This window comes from Toxoplasma gondii, chromosome III (assembly GCF_000006565.2).
Source record: "Toxoplasma gondii ME49 chromosome III, whole genome shotgun sequence".
Taxonomy (NCBI): Eukaryota; Apicomplexa; class Conoidasida; order Eucoccidiorida; family Sarcocystidae; genus Toxoplasma; species Toxoplasma gondii.
Window position 1 is genome coordinate 2,363,386 of NC_031470.1, and position 16,515 is coordinate 2,379,900.

Genomic DNA, 16,515 nt, shown 5'->3' on the forward strand with positions numbered 1-16,515 from the left:
GTGTGTAACAATGCATCGGCCACACCGTATCCCCGGCGCAACAAAGCTGTACATTTCGTTAACTTGTGGTGACCATAGCTTAGCATACACTCACGTTTTCCATTACATGTATCCTCACCAAAAGTACTGTATTCGCAGATACATGTGAATCGAAACCAAATATCATGCTGGACGCGTGAGATCGACGGGCTGCCGAGTCTGGCCGAGGATCGCCCTGTTTCATTTCTAGATTATCGGGGAGTCTGCGTGCTTCACGATTGCCGGGGCGAAGGTGAAGGCACTGCCCAAACCATAAAGTTTGAAACCAGGTTGACATGTGTGTTTCGATGAGGAGAAGCATTCTGTGACAATTACCACAGGTGATTAGGGGAATCCGCCTAAAGCAGAAAGAGTATTCTTATCCCGAATCCCTCCTGAGTTTTTGTTGTGTGTTCTTACCACGATTGGTATGTCGTCAGGCGATTGAAGCAACGTCAGAAGAACGGTAATCTTACTTGTAATTGCGAGCTCGGAAATAGGCGACACCCAGACGGACAGAGAGACTGAAGCGGTATGTAATGCACCGGCTGAGACCGAGCGACGCTTCATGCCTCTCCTGGTCGATTGCCGATGGCTTGTCTTCGTCGTTTACGTTCCAGGCCGGTGTTTAGCGGGCAGTTGCAGAAGGATGATGCGAAAAGGTTCACGCAAAATACAATAAGAAAGTAGGTGGACCTGCTTTGCAGTCTGCCGTGAATGACTGTTATCAGAACTGGCATCATCCAAAACCACGTGATCCTTGTAATCTTCGTGAGCATTCTATTTCAACACGTCCGTGTAAAGTGAAGAAAAGGAAGCACGCCTTTTTTGTGTGTGCACTGGGGTACAGTAGAACATGTTCCGTATATTTTTGCTGTGCACGATAAACCTTTCCTCATTTTGTGTTGCCTGATGGTCACAGGAACAGAAATTCGTGATCCAGTGATTGAGTGTTTTGCTTGACTGTTAGTGGACAACAATATAGAACTGGCGACTCTCACGTGTGCCTGACCCGTGGAAGAAGCGCACATATGTGTTTAGCCTGCCGAGAAAAGAGCGAACTACGATAGGAAAGTGCAGGGCAGTGAAACGAAAGTCCTGAGTCTGTAACGGTATATTGTACGAGTCATTCACTGTAGTACATCTCTACAACTGCCTCCTGCATGTAAAGGCTGCTTCACCGACTACCTCTACTTTGCACACATATCCGATTCAGCGTCACTGTTCAGTTACTGCATCAAATCGTGAATCCCTCTAACAACACATACAGACACTAGCGTTTGTGGCTGCGAAGAAAGATTAACGCGGTAACTCTAGGTGGGTGACTTACAATTTGTGAACTGTCTCTGGCAGACGGCTGCTCGGACATAGATCCAATGGCTCGACATTAAACACAGCGTGAGTGCATTTTTCGCACGCGGCTGTTACGTGCGTCGGCCGAATGCTTTTGATCCTGCCCACAACCCGTTCAGGAACCAATCTATCCCAAAACACCACAACTGAGATATATCGCCAACGAGAAAAAGTTGTGCGTTAGGAGGCAGAGCCGGTTACCAACGACCCCTTGCGACGTGCACTGGATACGGGTTTACAGTTTTAGGTTGTTTGAGGCGACGATCGTTCAAACAGAAGGGTCTAAAAGATTCCATCGTTCCATAAATCGAAACGGTTACGGCAGTGATGGCCCCAATCCCCATTTTCGTAAGGCAGGCTACGCCAGGAGGTCGCATATTATCACTCCTCTACCCGAAAGGATTTCGGGATGTGCGCACCCTATCGTAGGCCGTTGCCACGTTGGAAAGAGAGGGAAGCATCGCTGAAGTTTTTCGTTGGGCCAAGAGGGTAGGGGCCTCTTCGCGAAGCGGCCAACTAAGAGCGAAGGCGACACCCGTGTCGCGGAGAGACGCCGACACAGTTCAGAGAGCTTCACGCACCTCCCCCTTCCGGCCGCCCCCCCCCTTAGTCTTTGCTGGCAGAAACAAAGCTGGCGGGCCGTGGAACGCGGATGTGGGGGGTTGAGGCTTCAGAGAGGGTACGTTATCTAGGACAGAATTGCTCGGGGCTAAAAGGGACTTTTGAGGCGAGTGCAGCGGCCTCCCTAACCGCGTTGCGAGCGAAGACACATCGAGAGACACACGCGGGGATAGCCGAAAAGCAGACTTCTATCCCCCGCGCTACCCTTTCCCAGGTTATCGCCGGAAGCTGAGGCAGGCGCTCCGCATCGAATAGAAGTTGCGCGGCCTCCGAGCAGCAGGCACCCGAACTGAGAGCACCGGCTTGTCTACCTGCAATTAAGGCATCAGGGTCGCCATCCACCTTGCCATCCCCAGTCGCAGGCGGTCGGCTACGCCCCGCGGGCGCGGACAACGGGGCCACGTGCTCGCGGTTGCAAGCAGCACGCTGAGGGAAGGTCGCCTCCCTCGCCAGTCTTTGCGGTCGCCGATGCACCAGAGACATTCGCGAGTCCGGAAGAGCTGTGCACGAGCACCTGCGTTCCACTTTGGCCGTCTGCGGTCTCGTTGGCGGCCTGGCGTACGTGCACGTCCCCTGGTGCAGGCGAGGACGCAAAAAGAGCAGCGGCTGGCCGTCCTCTTCCCGTCGAAGGCACCTCCTCATGACACGATCTCCCGCGCCTGAGTCCCGGCCCACCATCGCCTGCACCTCCGAACACGGTCGAAAACGCCGAGCTAGGTTCTCTGCAAGACCCACGCGCGCGGGGTGCGCGAGAGCCTCCCCACGTGTCGGCCGGACCTCGCGAATTCCCATCACGATGCCGCAACGTCATTCGCCTCACACGCACGCTGGATGCAGCGAGCATATACGGCGGGATCAGATGAGCCTTGAGGAGTCGGCAGACCGGCGCTCGGCAACGGAGACAACAAGAATCCCCCAGTCTTCTGGGCTGGAGGGGTTTAAGCGCACCTGACTTTCCGAGGCTTTGTTTCGATGCCGACGAAGTCGAGGATGTCGTTGAGCATCCGCGGCCCCTGCTGCTTCGCGTACTCAATCCTCTGCCTCCGCGCAAGCTCCCCGTTCCTCCCGCTGGCCAAGCAAAGGGATCCGGTCGGGGCAGGACGATCGTGCCAGGGTCTCTACCGCGGCTCTGCGCCCCATTTTGGACCAGTTCGAAGAAGTTTCTGGCCTTGAGGCTGCGGGCTCCTGCCTCCGCGCACGGCAGTTGATAGTCAAGTTCCTCCACCTTTCCGCCTGCCACACCCCAACGCACTGTCTCTCCGGCCTGCAGTGTCCCCTTCAGAGCCTCGGAAAGGAGAGTCTTCCACGCAGTCGGCTAGCCGCGAAACGATCTGGCCCGCCTCGCCGGTTCCGGTCGCCCCTCTCGAAGTCGGATGCGCACTTGGACACGAGAGGCACGCGGGAGAAAGAGACACAACGTTTTGCGATGGTGTCGACGGGGGGTTGACGGCAGGCGCGCCTCCACTGGCAGCTGGAAGGAGAATGAAGTGGTCGGACAGACGGACACCAGAGTTCTTCGTTCCTTCCGTCGCGCTGATCGCGGGGCTATCGGCTACGAGACTAGACCCACTCCCACCGCCGCCCCCGGAAGGAAGCGGGCCCATTTCGTCGTCCGAGAGAGAGCGATGTCGGCGCGAGAAGAGCGAGAAACGTACGCCCAATTGGCTTCCCTTGAAAATGCAGGTGGGAAACATGAAACGAGGCAGTCTGTGCCTCCAGTGGCTCTCTCCCCCATCGGAAGCGACAACTCGCCCGCCGCGAGGTGGGTGTGCACGTTTTTCTCCCTCAATGAGTGGAGAGCCGCCTCTGCAATGAGAGTGGTGCCGCTGTGGGAGCACACCGGGGAGCCCCGCCGAAAAGCCGAAGACGGCCGTGACGACCGCCGAGACGGAGGGTGCGCCGGACACGACGAAACAGAATCCGGAGAAGACGAGAGCCAGGGAGACAGGTACGGAGGTTCCGACCGCGTTGAAGACGGCGGCGGTGGAAGAGCAGAGTCAGACAAGGCTGGAAGAAGGGGGAGAGGGAGAGGTAGACTCTTCAGTGCGAAACTCGAGGCCGAAGGAACCTTTGGCGGGTCGACAGCAGAGCAGAAGGTCTGGTCAACAGAAGCACCTGCGGCTTTCGCCTCACACGCAGCGCGCAGACGCGAAGAACGCCGTCTAGACGCCGAAGAAAGAACTGCCCACGAAACACACGGAGATCCTTGCAGTGCTGAAGCAGGACCGTCCAGGCCTGCGCCCCCAGGAGGGGCGGACACCCCGTTTCCCATCAGAATGCGCAGATAACGCCCGCCAGCTTCCTGTGGGTAAGCGGAAAGATTCAGAAAGACGGTGACCTGGGAGAAGCGAAAAAGCCGTAGGGCGGCCACCACCAGCCACAACACACTACAGCCGCCACAAGCCACACGCTGTGGAAGCCTCTAGTCAGCGCCCTGCAAACGCAGCAGCAAGGTGAATCACAGAGCAATGAAGACCGAAGAAGGTGTAAAAGGAAATGCAAAGCTGGCAGGGCGCAGTACACATGAAACGACCCGTCACTCGCCTCTGGACAAGACACGAACTTGAGAAGCACGCACCACACCAACAAACGCCAGATACGAACACGTGCTACGGGTGCAGACAGAAGATCCAGAGAAAAGGAAGTGACCCCATAGTTTGCGGGTGATCCTATCGAGCAGCGCCCGGAGAGTCGCCGTAGCTCACGCGCGGAGGCAGACCGCAGCCGGCCTCAAGTGGGCAGCTCAGCTGTTTGTGACGAACAAATGTAGCCGTCGAGGTTCAAACAGGTCAAAGAAGCGGGGAATTCTCTTTGCACAGGCATGCACGTTTTTACATCGTCGCACCCCGGGCTCACGTGTGTTTGAGGAAACGAAGCTTCGGTGTCCGCGTCGGGTGTTACTTCCTCAGAGTCCCGCGCTGCATGTGCTTACCAAAGCCGAGAAACACAAAAAGAGAAATCTTCCAGACAGACGGAAAAAGCTCAAGCGACAATTTTTTTTTCTGCCTAGGTCGGCATCATTCAGGCCAGGAAAAATTTGTGGAGAGAAAAGCAATTGGAAGAAGCTGAAGAGGTCAATTCCGCCGCCCCAGTTGCAAGCTCGAAAGCCAAAAGTAGATGTAGGGAAGTAGCCGAAAAAAAGCGAACAATCCAGCGGAATTTGGGATGGCGACGAGGCATCAGAGAGTTCAGCCGCCTGTCGAACGTCGAAAAGATGGCCATGTAAAGCGGGCTAGCTGTGGAATGTATCGGCGTTGAGGGGGGGAAGGATACAGGAAAAGAAAAAACTGGCGCACTGAAACGGAAACATGAAGACAGCGAAGAAGCGTGGCACTCGGCCAAGTCACATTTCCGTACTGTGATGTAAACGGGCCACAACTTGGAGTGGCGGCAAAAGGACGTGTCACAGCACTCCACCCCGAAACGTGCTTTGAGGGAAAAATTAAAACCTCGCCGAAAAGCATATATATGTCACTGGACCATGAAAAGTGAGGAAAAATCATTTTCCCTCCAACCGCCTCAGCGCAGTGGTCATACCGCGAAAGGAATGTCGCCTGCACGATTCACAATTTACGGTCAGTGCCCACGCCCTGCGGGGTCGTCATAAAGTGTCAACAGAAAGAAGCTTGTGTCCATTCTCTTCAGCGCTCCCCTTTTCATACAGTTCTTCATAACTAATTGGAGTGTGAAGAAGAGGGCTGAAGGGTATGGAAGGACAGTTTGGAGAGAGAAACACTGAAAAGGGACGGGCATTCCACAGCTTCGCACTCAACCAAGAAAACGCAGGGGGGGATGTGCGTGGTGACCAGAAACAACGGAAGGAGGGAGAAAAAAAACAGCCGTGGACAAGTATCCGCCTCTCTCACCTCCTCCCGCTTTCCTCCTTGCTCACCACGGGGGCGCGCGAGCTGTTTCACCCGTTACTCCTGCTGGAGCTTTTTTACGCCTTCGTCCTCCCAGCGGAAACCCTGTTTACCATGCCGTTTATTCGCCATACAAGCCGAAACCGCATCGCTGGGTGACCCACTGCGAAAAGTTGCCCTTTTCCCGACAACTAACGTGCTGATCTGCAGTATAGAAGCTTCTCCTGCTGTTGTCGTTGTTCCGTTTGCTACCAGTTGCATAAGCATAAGCAGGGCGAAACAGCAGCGATCTGCACAGGCCGGTGTTTTTCGTGAACCGAATTTGGTTGCCACCATCTGCTGCTGCCAAGGCGATGTGTGAGTCGTATCATCGCCCACTTCAGTGAGGCACAGGAAAGTAGGCGCACCGAGTGCATACGGCTGGATTGCCGGTGCAAGAGAAAGAATGACAAGATAAAACTTTAACCAGTGTGGAATAACGGGGACATTATTCTGTGTAAACGTGGTGGGTTGGTGTATTTTGGCGGGTGTCAGAAGGGAAAAAAACCCCGTTTCGAAGTGGCTGCTTTCCGTCGCACTTCGGAAGTGCCTTGCGTGTCTAGAAAATTAACACAGCATCCACGATCACATGAGCGCCGCGATGTTGTTTGTGTAATTGGTTTTTTCTTGCTTTCTTAATGCCTGGAGGAAGAAGACTTCCATACGAGAATGGCAAGCGGAAGACATGCTGGCGTCATGCTGTACGGGCTTAATATTCGACTACCTGACACCGAAATGTACTACATGAAAGGCAACTTCAGATAGGGAGAATATGGTTCCATGAATAACCGAAGAACTTAGGGAGCAACAGCAAGTGGAACACCTATACTCTCTCGAACGCTTCCGCTCCAGTTCACGACCACTTTCTGCCGTCTTCACCACTAGTAGCACTGCATGTGGTGGGCCAGTGCTCCGCAAGCCTCGTCATTTTTTGTCCCATCCACCACACTTTGGTTTCATCCTTGTGTGGAGAAACGGTGGCGCTTGGATAAAGTAAATTTAAGTAACGTGCTGCTCTGGGCTCTCGGTGGGCTGTTCCTGGTTCCTTTGACATTCGTGAGAGCGCTCACACTAACAACAGCTAAATTTCGGTAGGGCTGTATCGGGTCTGCAGTATTTTTCTAACACTTGGCATGCACGAGGTTGTCGCTGGTTCCTAATCAGCCGGTATTCGTCAAAGCTGACTTTTTCCGAAGCTCACACATTTTCATAGAAGACATGGGTACAGTTTCTGACAATCTGTCAGGATTAAATCACCGAGGAGTGTGTACTTCGAAGCGTTCTCTGGTGGCTGCAGGACAGGTCAAATGTGACGAGCCCATTTTCAAACAATTTTATCGTTTGCCCTTCCGCGGAGGAACATCATTTGCGTTAAAACTCCGATCACTGAAGAGCAGTTGATATGGTTTTTTGATAAGCGATGAACTGCTGCACACGTCGAGGTTGATAGCGATAGACAGACTGGACTTCACTGTATACCTATCCTGTCGTGGCTCCTTTGTTCTGACCAGTGCGTAGCAGCCTGAAGGGACATGGCAGAAAATGCCGGTTGACTGGTATTTAGTTATCTGAGTGTAACAGTTCCATGAGATCAAAAGCCGCTACCTGCTTTGAGGGGGATGTGGTAACTTCTTTGTACCAATCAGTACTGGTGGTTCGGAAGTATATGCAGATTCTTCTGTCCAGGAAGGGCCTCGCTCTTCTTCGAAAATGAAGAGTCGGCTCCAGGGATACCGTGATGCCGCCTTCACTTCGCCAGCTCCAAGAAGACACCACGGGACACTGGCCAGCCAGATGGAGTCTGTCTTCTCATACCAGGAGAGTGATGCACCCAAACAGATGATCTACCTCTTTTCACTTGCAACATGAATACAGGTAATTCACTCAGTCAGCGCCATACGAGGACATGCTACACTGAGGGTTCGATGTGGGGGTTTGAGTTCAGTTTGGGGCTTCCAAGTGTGGACGTTTGAAGAGGTGACCCGCAGCACAGCAGCGCATCGCCCCGATCACGCTTGGCGCCTGGTGACCAGAAGGAAATAATCTGTGAACCGTTGCCCGCAGCGTGCAAAAGCTCACAATCAAACGTCCTCTTCTCGGGTATGTGCTCACCTGACTAAATGAGAGTCTGCCCTTCGAGGTGGGTGTGGCTACAGTTTAGTCAACTTTAGTCTCTCACACTCTGAGAAGACATAGTAAGGCTCTAGTTCCTTTCCGCAGTAAACCCATTACGTTTGCACCAAGAATTCAGCTTGAGCAAAAATCAGGCGGCCACGAGAGCACTGGGCGTGTATTTGTGCCCCTAAAGTTAATGTTCTGCCCCGTACTTTCTAAGAGTTCATCCATTCATGCGTCAACGATATAAGCATTTCTCTAACCCCAGCCTAGTTTCAGAGGGTATGGATCCCAAGTCGACGCTAGGTCTCACCTTCAAAACATCCAAAACCAGTTAATGTGATATAGAGTGCTCAGGAGGACGGGTGTTCCCCAAAAGTTAGCACTTACGGATCACGCATGTCAGGAAACGAAAGTTCGCAGTGGCAACGTGACACCATTTTTGGAGATTTCGCGCGTGCTCCCCTCTTGCTTAAACAAATAGAGGGGGGTGGGCAATCGATCACAGAATTGGAACTGAAAAAGACGTCACCCAGAGACGTAACGGGGACGTTCAACCAAGGGGGTTGACAGCTAGCAGTCCCGAAGCTACGAAATTTGTTTTTCAGAACCGTAGACAAAACGCTACTCATGGAGTGAAACAGCTATCTCATTAGTTATGATGAGGCTTGTTGAGAGAGTCAGTTTTTTCAGGCTTGGAAGTGCAGTAAAACAAAGGCCAGTAATCTCCGATGCAGCTCCCGCGTACTATCGCCTCTCTTTCTCACGACATATTTCCGTAGCTTGTGCCGACCTCAGCGCCAAGTACGCCTGTGGAAATGTGCATTCATGTCTCACCGTTGATCCTGTTAAGGACAAGCAGCACTTTGCGAAAGAAGACCGGGTTCATGCCGTCAATGGGGATTTGTCTGTGAGTGATGCGGAACTTGTCAAAGAACTCCTGTTAGTTTTAGTTGCTCTGGTGAGTTGCTCTTTTCCCGCCTCCCATGCAGCTCTCCTCCGTACAGGCTTTAAAGGGTTATGATTTTGCAACAATTCAGTCCTTAGATCATATATCAAGGATGATTTTCTCAATGTGCGCAGGTAACATTCTTCGGAGCACTTGCATCAGGTGCAGCAGACGCTAACGGAAGTTGACTAATTTTTACCTTGACAAGGGTGTTAACACTGGTATCAATGTGTCGGGAACAACCTCGGTCGCACACCATTTAATTTTGAGGACATCCTGACTGGATGCAGTAACGAGTCTATAAAGTTTTGCTTCGTCTTTCCCTGGGATGATGACAGCTGGAGTCAATTGTAATATAAGGTCTGGCAATTCCTCTCTGTCGGGACCGTTTAGACCTGAGAAGACCGACACTGGCGGCAATCAACCAAGCGTAGACGTCTCTGCTTCTCCGGTTGTCCGTCACGTTTAAGACAATGGCAGACGACCCATGTGGAGTATCCGGGTAATGCGGTCTCCGTTACTGTCTGTTCTTCGTCTTAGACTTCACAGTTTGGTACTTTGTGCGTCCTGAATTGAATAGATTCTGCCCGGAAACCCGTGGATGGGATCTTGTAGCTTTCTTCTCCGGACACAAATACATACAACAGCACTTGGCGTTGTTGTTCTGCCAGCGACGCACGGGGACACCGGGAGCACAGTCACGGCAGAAGTGAACATTTCCTGAGTGGTCCCTTTGTCCGGCTGCATCTTCGGTCCACAAAAGCTTCTTCCCCTATACCAGGAACGTTTATCGTAAAACGCTGCCCCGACAGAAATCGAACACTTTTGAGCATCTATTCTTGAACGCGCTGTCATCGTTGCCAGCGGAAGCCATCTATGTATTGGGCAGACGTTAGTTAGTATCCAGCACTGTCTACTATGATACGAGTCGAAAGCTGCATCGTGAAGGTGGGCGGTGGCACAGCCTCTCAAGTCTGACACATGCACGAAAAACAGCTCAGCACTGCAGCTCATATTAATTTGATTATTATGACCGCTCACAACCAAGAGTCATATAACTGTTTATGCGTGTGGAGGTTGTTCGTGAAAGGTGGCACATCCAGGGTTCAGAGGCTTCAGATGATGCCTTCACAAGAACCTCACATACATTATTTCCTTGTCAACAGTACGCAGCACATCAAGGCGATTCACCCACTTTGTTTAAGAGACCAGATCGAAACACAAATTAGTGCTCCGCAACGGTTTTCAACACTTCTACATTGTGACACTTTTTTGATCCTGCCTGAGTCCGCACAAGAATCAAGACGAGCTACCCAATGCCTATAAAAGCGCTCATTTCCCTTTCCTCGGGCATCGAGACACCGGGAGAACGATATTTTCTGGCGTCTCATAGATGGGGATATCAGAGCACAATGGACGTAGACGCGTGCATCAAATGATTTAAACAGGAGAAGATAGACACACAAATTAAACGCCAGACTTGTATGTACACGTATGTGGAATATCTGTCTGTGAGTATCTCTGTCTGTAGATACACGGAGGCAGAAGCCGGATATCGTTGTTCCCCACGTGATTCGAGTCGAGTTTTCCAGAGGAGCTTTCTTCATTACATACATCTGCTGGTATTTATACAAATACGCGTATATGTATATATATGAATGTATATTTGACTAGATCACTCCAGTGGAATGACTGAGACACTGTTAGTTCTGCTGTTTGTACCTAGAAATATCATATGGCAGAACTCTGAGGAGTGATTGCCTCCAAAATTTGAGCTTCTCCGTTGCCGTAAGTTCGGCAGTGCCCGTTGGTTTATTCGTTGCCTCGGTCGACGCCTGTACGAATTCCTTCGCGACAGTCTCAGGCAATTTTGAGAGTACAGACGGCTACCGAATCCACAACAGGTGTGTTTGGGCACAAGCAATGCTCCTGTGAATTGCCTTTAGGTGTGTTTTGGGCGCATTCCATGACTGTTAAAGAAGTCAGGTGTAGAACGGCGGAGCTCACATATTTGTACAATGTTTTCCACGTGTTCTTGACGAGGGTCAAAGATCGATACTGATACAGAGCGGAGGGACATGTCGTGCATGGACTCCTGCTTTCCCATCAACACTCGGTAAATGTGTTGCTCAAGCCATCATAGTGGGCTACGAAGAAACACGAATGGTTCAACTGGAGAACCCTTCAGAACTTCACTCATCGATCGATGCCATAGATATGCAGAACAAATGCTGTAGACATGCCCAGTTACGTAACTGCATCATATTTCTCATTAACCCAAGATTTCTGGTACACGCATTTGTTTACGTACAGTTGTAACCAAGAGGCAGTCACGACAACAGATACAGATGCACAGACGAACCCGTGGAAGCGACTTTACTAATGCGTGTAAACAGGCAACAAATTACACGGCCACAAACACTCCCAAAAAGAATTTTCGTAGGTGGTCACAGCAAACTGTTGCAGAGATATCATCGGCTCCGACAAGGCGAAACAGACGTAAAAGCACCACAGTCGAGACCCTCACTGACCCTCCCGCGAAAAAAATGGGACTCTATCTGAAGTTAACCAATGACACTGAGTCAGAGTCATAGCTTGCAACACGGTGGCTACGCCAGCGGTACTTAACACCCATTTTTCAGGCGAGAGAGAAGAGAAGTCACGCAAAATCTACACAGAGGCGCACCTACAAGGGATGAATAATATATCGTACAGTAGTTTGCCTTTTCAGAGGCAGGTAATGTGACTACCCTAGTATATCGCAGTCATGTCTGTTGACACCTGTTCTTACATGCATGCAGACAAATAACCAAAGGTGTAACGTGAACACGTGTGGTTAGACAATCCTGTGCAACAGGAAAATCAGCAACCTGTCAGAGCAATTTCTGAGTAACCACAGGAGCATGATCGTTAATATGAAGCTGCTTTGAAGCCGCACTTGCCTTCAAACAGACAGTCTGATCATAATTAATTGCCAGTCCACCATTGGCAAAGCGGACCTTCACCTGACCTAGTTTGGACTAACGAGCTACGCTATCTTCTGTCTTGGTTCTGTCCGGAGCTATCCGTATATGAAGCGACTCCCATAACTTTGCTATCCCTTTCTACCGCCTGAAGTGAAACGGGAAACTAGCTGCGAGTTTGAGCGTCCGGTGATAGAACTACCGCCGGAGCGGACAAACAGTCTTGACCGACAAGATTAGAAACAGAATTGACAACAGCGTGGACGTTTTGGGAGATGGCGTGATCTTACTCTGTATACCGTTATACTTTACATACGTGCTCTCACGCTTTGAAGCACAACTCGGCATTCTTCTTCACTGGCATCCTTCGGGCGGGGAGCAGACAAAAAAGTGGAACGTAAACGAAGTGATAACGGCTGTTTTCACCGGTGTCACCCATGGACACACCTCCGAAGCACCGCGGCTTAAAACAGCGCGTCTGCTGGAGCAAACTGTTACGCCGTTACTGCATACCGAGCTTGTATCGTTGCCGTCATTGCGTGCCCTCCGCTCTTTTGTCCTTCGTTTAGAGTGGATTTCAAATTTGATACGTATTTAGACTTCCATGCTTTCCTGAAGAAAGTTGACCGTGTGTTGAAAAAAAATGCAGCTGACCGGGTTTCTCCCTACATTCCGTCACAGTTGACTTCCCCTTTGTGGGACGCAGTGGGGCTTGAGAACGACCCTCCCGAAAAAGACGAGACACGAAACCGGTCTACACTGCAGACTAGGAGACCCTTCGTGTGCTGTTGGAATGGTAATGTGCTGGAATCACAAATTTTTTCCCGTGTTGCCCCACGTCGACTAGTCCCAACTCTGCTGTCCTTCCTTTTTCAAACCGTACACAGGGGCTTGCAAGCCTGTCCCTGGTTACGGACGGCCTGTTTTTGCGGGCTCAGAGTGTCATCTCTTTCTCCGTTGCGCTCTTTTCCTTGCAAGATGGCGTCTGTAGACAGTCAGTCCATTTTGCCTGGCCGACTGACTGGGGCGAGGATGGAAAAAGTAGCAGTCGTCCACAGGAAAAGTACGCAACGGCTCTTTTTCCAAGCAAAACTCACACTGCACCCTCATGGCTCACATCTTCTTCCTCTCTTTACGTTCGTCATGATGATGGCGATTTCTTCTCTCCTGTTCGACAGCTTCTCTGCAAATCCGACATCAATGACAGTGGCAGATGCATCTCCTTGGTATGACGATATGGATGATGCAGGAGGTGACGAAAACTATAATACGCGGCTTTCATCGGGTATGGGTGATGACAGTGTAGAGTCACGATATGAGCCCGTGAGCGGTGACAGTAGTGCTAACTCACCCTTTGGGAACTTCCGGATAGACTTTCGAGCAGGCACAGGCAAGATGGCTGGCCGAAGACGAGGGCACCGAAGAGTATCTCCTGCCGCGCGCGGCAGGGCGATCCTGCGTCGAATGAGGATCGAACTGATAACTCTCGTGACTCTGTAAGTAGCCTAGCAGTTTCATCCAACTCTGGAACAGACTTTCACCAGTATTTCATGCACAGCGTATTATGGTTTCGATCCCGGAAGAGCAAGCAAAGGAGCGCATGGTCATTTAACATCGAATGTGTAGCGCCGCATATCAGCTGTTAACTACCCCCATATGTGTATTCGGCATTGCCGATAAATAATGCGGTCTTTTCTTTTTGCATATGCGAGACAAATCAGTTCTGGAAACATTCACGTTTGTCCCTTCTCTCTGTTCGTTCCTTGGTTAAGTGGAGTTTCTTGGGACATCTTTTCTGCACGGGAGGCTTGGATGACGAGCTGGATGCGTCTTTCTCCTGGAAGAGGGGTTCATTGGCACAAGCAGTCCCTCCGCTGAGTCTTCGATCTATCGAAGTAGTCTCTTCATGTTGTGATGCAGAAGGGGAGGGGCGACTCGGTGCGGTGCCAAAAAGCCAGGCTTGAAGCACGGTTGATTGGGAATAGATAAATCGAAAATGATCATCCTCCAATCCGACGAGTTTGCGGTCGATGCACCGACGGAGACACAAATGATGCTGTGGTATTCCGGGTTGAGGGCGTATCTCCGCAGCTGGTGCCGTGGTGGGGACTTCTCACATGCATACATGTGATTGACTATCGAAAACATCTAGAAAGTTCTGAAAGAGCATTTGGAGAGACAAGCTGTGTGGACCTCTCTTCTGATACAGGGGCTTAGAAGACAAACTTAACACATCCCTATTTGCCGAAAGGCTTCACTGGTTCATGTTTCATCATTCAAATGCTAAAGCTGCACCATTGACCGCCAGGACCGCCGTTGCTACTCGAACCCACTGCGTGAAGACGATGCATCGTGTCGCTAAACTGTGTTTTTTTCCCTGCATTGGCTTTACCTTACTGGCAATCAGGAGGATTATGTCAATTGCATACCGCGCCAAGCCATTCCTGCGCTGCCCCGAGCGTATCTGTAAAACGAAGCGGCTTTATCACTGGATAGACATCAGTTGTTCTCTTGCTTTGTGTGGTTGTGGCGGTGCAGCATTGCTGCCTGTTCCGGTGCCTTCCTCTGGACTAGGAAACTTCAACTCAAGCTTCAAAAAGAAGAAGCAGCTGTCGAGGCGCTCCACAAGGACAAACGTAAGTCGTAGAGCTGTCTCCCACCTTCGTTACCGCTGCCTTTGCAAACGCCATAAAGAGGTACTACTAAGAAGACTTTATCAAAGGACGAGTGGACATTCAGTAGCATGTGTCGTCTTGAATTGTGTGTCAACAGTGTTTCTTACTTTCGAGCGGCCACGGTGTTCCTTTGCACTCGTCAGGGATGTAAGTTGCGTGAAGGACAAGGCGAAGCGTTTAATGATTGAGGCTAGCGGTTCGGCTTGCACATGTAGACACCCAGGCGCAGTGCGTGCAGACGAGCTTCAGCGTCTCTGACCTCTACAAGAGTTGGGAATTGCTTTATACAGTTTGCGTGTCGCTGGCCAAATCTCTTGGATTTGTGGGTGAGTTGCAAAATTGTCCTCGTGCATGACGACCAAAGACTATGCATCCGGTGGCGAGCAAGAGCTATCTTGAAGAGACCAAGGAAGGAAGCATGACAATATTGAGTGGGGTGGCAATATTCTGATACTTTTTGATATAATCAGATCACGAGTAAGGCAACGTTGCTATCAGCACTGGCTGATTTAACAGACCTGCTGTCGAGTGTCCCACTGTGCTGCTTGAGAGTGAGAAGAGACACACCGTTGTCTGGCCGGTGATCGGGAGGGGCTTCAGCTTTGTGGCGTTTGACGGGAGCTGAGGGTCCGGCTGTGACGTGGCATTGAGCAGTTTACGCAAAGGAGGACACACGAATTTGGCTACGAACGCGACGGTTCCGAATCAAACTCTGAGGCATTCTGTAGCTTGAGGGTGTCTTCCATGGTAGGGAGCTGAATTGGAGGGGTGGGGGGCAACTGGGTTCCCACTGAGCGAGTGAAACACATGCAGGCGAATTCAGTGTGCCCGCAATGATGTGTTGTCCAGACCCAATAATATCATGTTTAAAGAACCCACAAGAAAGGCGAACATAATGGAAATCAGGTTGATGTATGGCCCACCTACCTTGAGTGCAATGAACAGCTGTCGCTTCTAGCTCCGTCTCAATGCCGCTATGAACAACGAACGTCTGATTTCATACTTTCCCACAAGCAAACGTTTCATGCCGATGCCCGTCACCACTGTGTATTGAATGATTGTGCTTTAACGATGACCAGCCTGCGGCTACACAACGGGACTGTGTATCTCATAAGCACTATTATCGGGTTCAGGACAATTCATGCGCTTATTTAGGATGACTAATTTCTGTATTGCCCCGTTCGGTGTGCCTGGAGTTGTTGGCACGGGCCACTCGCATAAACATAACTATTACTAGCCATAAACGTGCGGTTATGAAGTCGTTACTAAAGAGAGGCAATACCTGAGCGGTAGAGGTTCTAAACGGAGGAGCTCATTTTTTGATGCCATGTAATGATGTATGTATATCGGTGTCCCAGTGGTTTATTTGTTGGAAGATCCTAGCAGTGTATACGCCTCCTTTCGGCATCCCGTTCTCCATTTCCCATCATGCCACACAAGAATGGTTTCGACAAGTTCCGTAGCGTCCTTTTCTGTTCACCAGCTTTGCGTCAAATCCATTTGCTACCCGCTTCTTAGGAATCGCGAAAACTGTGAAGCGATTACCCATTTTGCTACGACTAGAAACTTGCTTTTTTTGTGCAGAGAGTCTGTGTGGATCACAGTGGATGGAGCTGTATGGGTTCAGCGTTGTCACATCATGGATGGTATCTACCCCGTGTGGGAGATCCGTCCAGTGATTGCTGCGGCTCGGATGCAAAATCAAATTTTGTTGCTGAGAGTGAAAATGAAGTAGTGCTTGTAGATCTCTAACATGATATCTACGTGCCATTTGCCGCAGTTGCTGCCCAGCCAGGAACCATGTTAGGAAGGCGCTTCACTGTGGGGCACTGCGGTATACTTGTGTTGTACGGCAGAGGCGAAATTTGTCATGCCTTCAGCCTCTCGTGGTTGCGAGTTGACACGTGTCTTACTGTTTG

The 16,515-nt window shown here is 50.9% G+C and overlaps 3 protein-coding genes across 3 annotated transcripts; 2 read left to right on the plus strand and 1 right to left on the minus strand.

The window, feature by feature from the left end:
* Window positions 1–401: 401 nt before the first annotated feature.
* On the minus strand, window positions 402–3,402 carry TGME49_298840 (hypothetical protein). The gene has a single exon (XM_002371722.2). It carries the CDS (start codon window positions 2,782–2,784, stop codon window positions 2,056–2,058), a length of 729 nt encoding a protein of 242 aa, XP_002371763.1. The 5' UTR covers window positions 2,785–3,402; the 3' UTR covers window positions 402–2,055.
* TGME49_298830 (hypothetical protein) lies at window positions 3,225–5,805 on the plus strand. The gene has a single exon (XM_018782353.1). It carries the CDS (start codon window positions 3,366–3,368, stop codon window positions 4,278–4,280), a length of 915 nt encoding a protein of 304 aa, XP_018638090.1. The 5' UTR covers window positions 3,225–3,365; the 3' UTR covers window positions 4,281–5,805.
* A 5,094-nt stretch (window positions 5,806–10,899) lies between these two features.
* TGME49_298820 (hypothetical protein) lies at window positions 10,900–13,421 on the plus strand (the record flags this gene model as incomplete). Its single annotated transcript, XM_018782352.1, has 2 exons — window positions 10,900–11,074; window positions 11,147–13,421. Exon 2 carries the CDS (start codon window positions 12,900–12,902, stop codon window positions 13,419–13,421), a length of 522 nt encoding a protein of 173 aa, XP_018638089.1. The 5' UTR covers window positions 10,900–11,074; window positions 11,147–12,899.
* Between the last annotated feature and the right edge of the window lie 3,094 nt (window positions 13,422–16,515).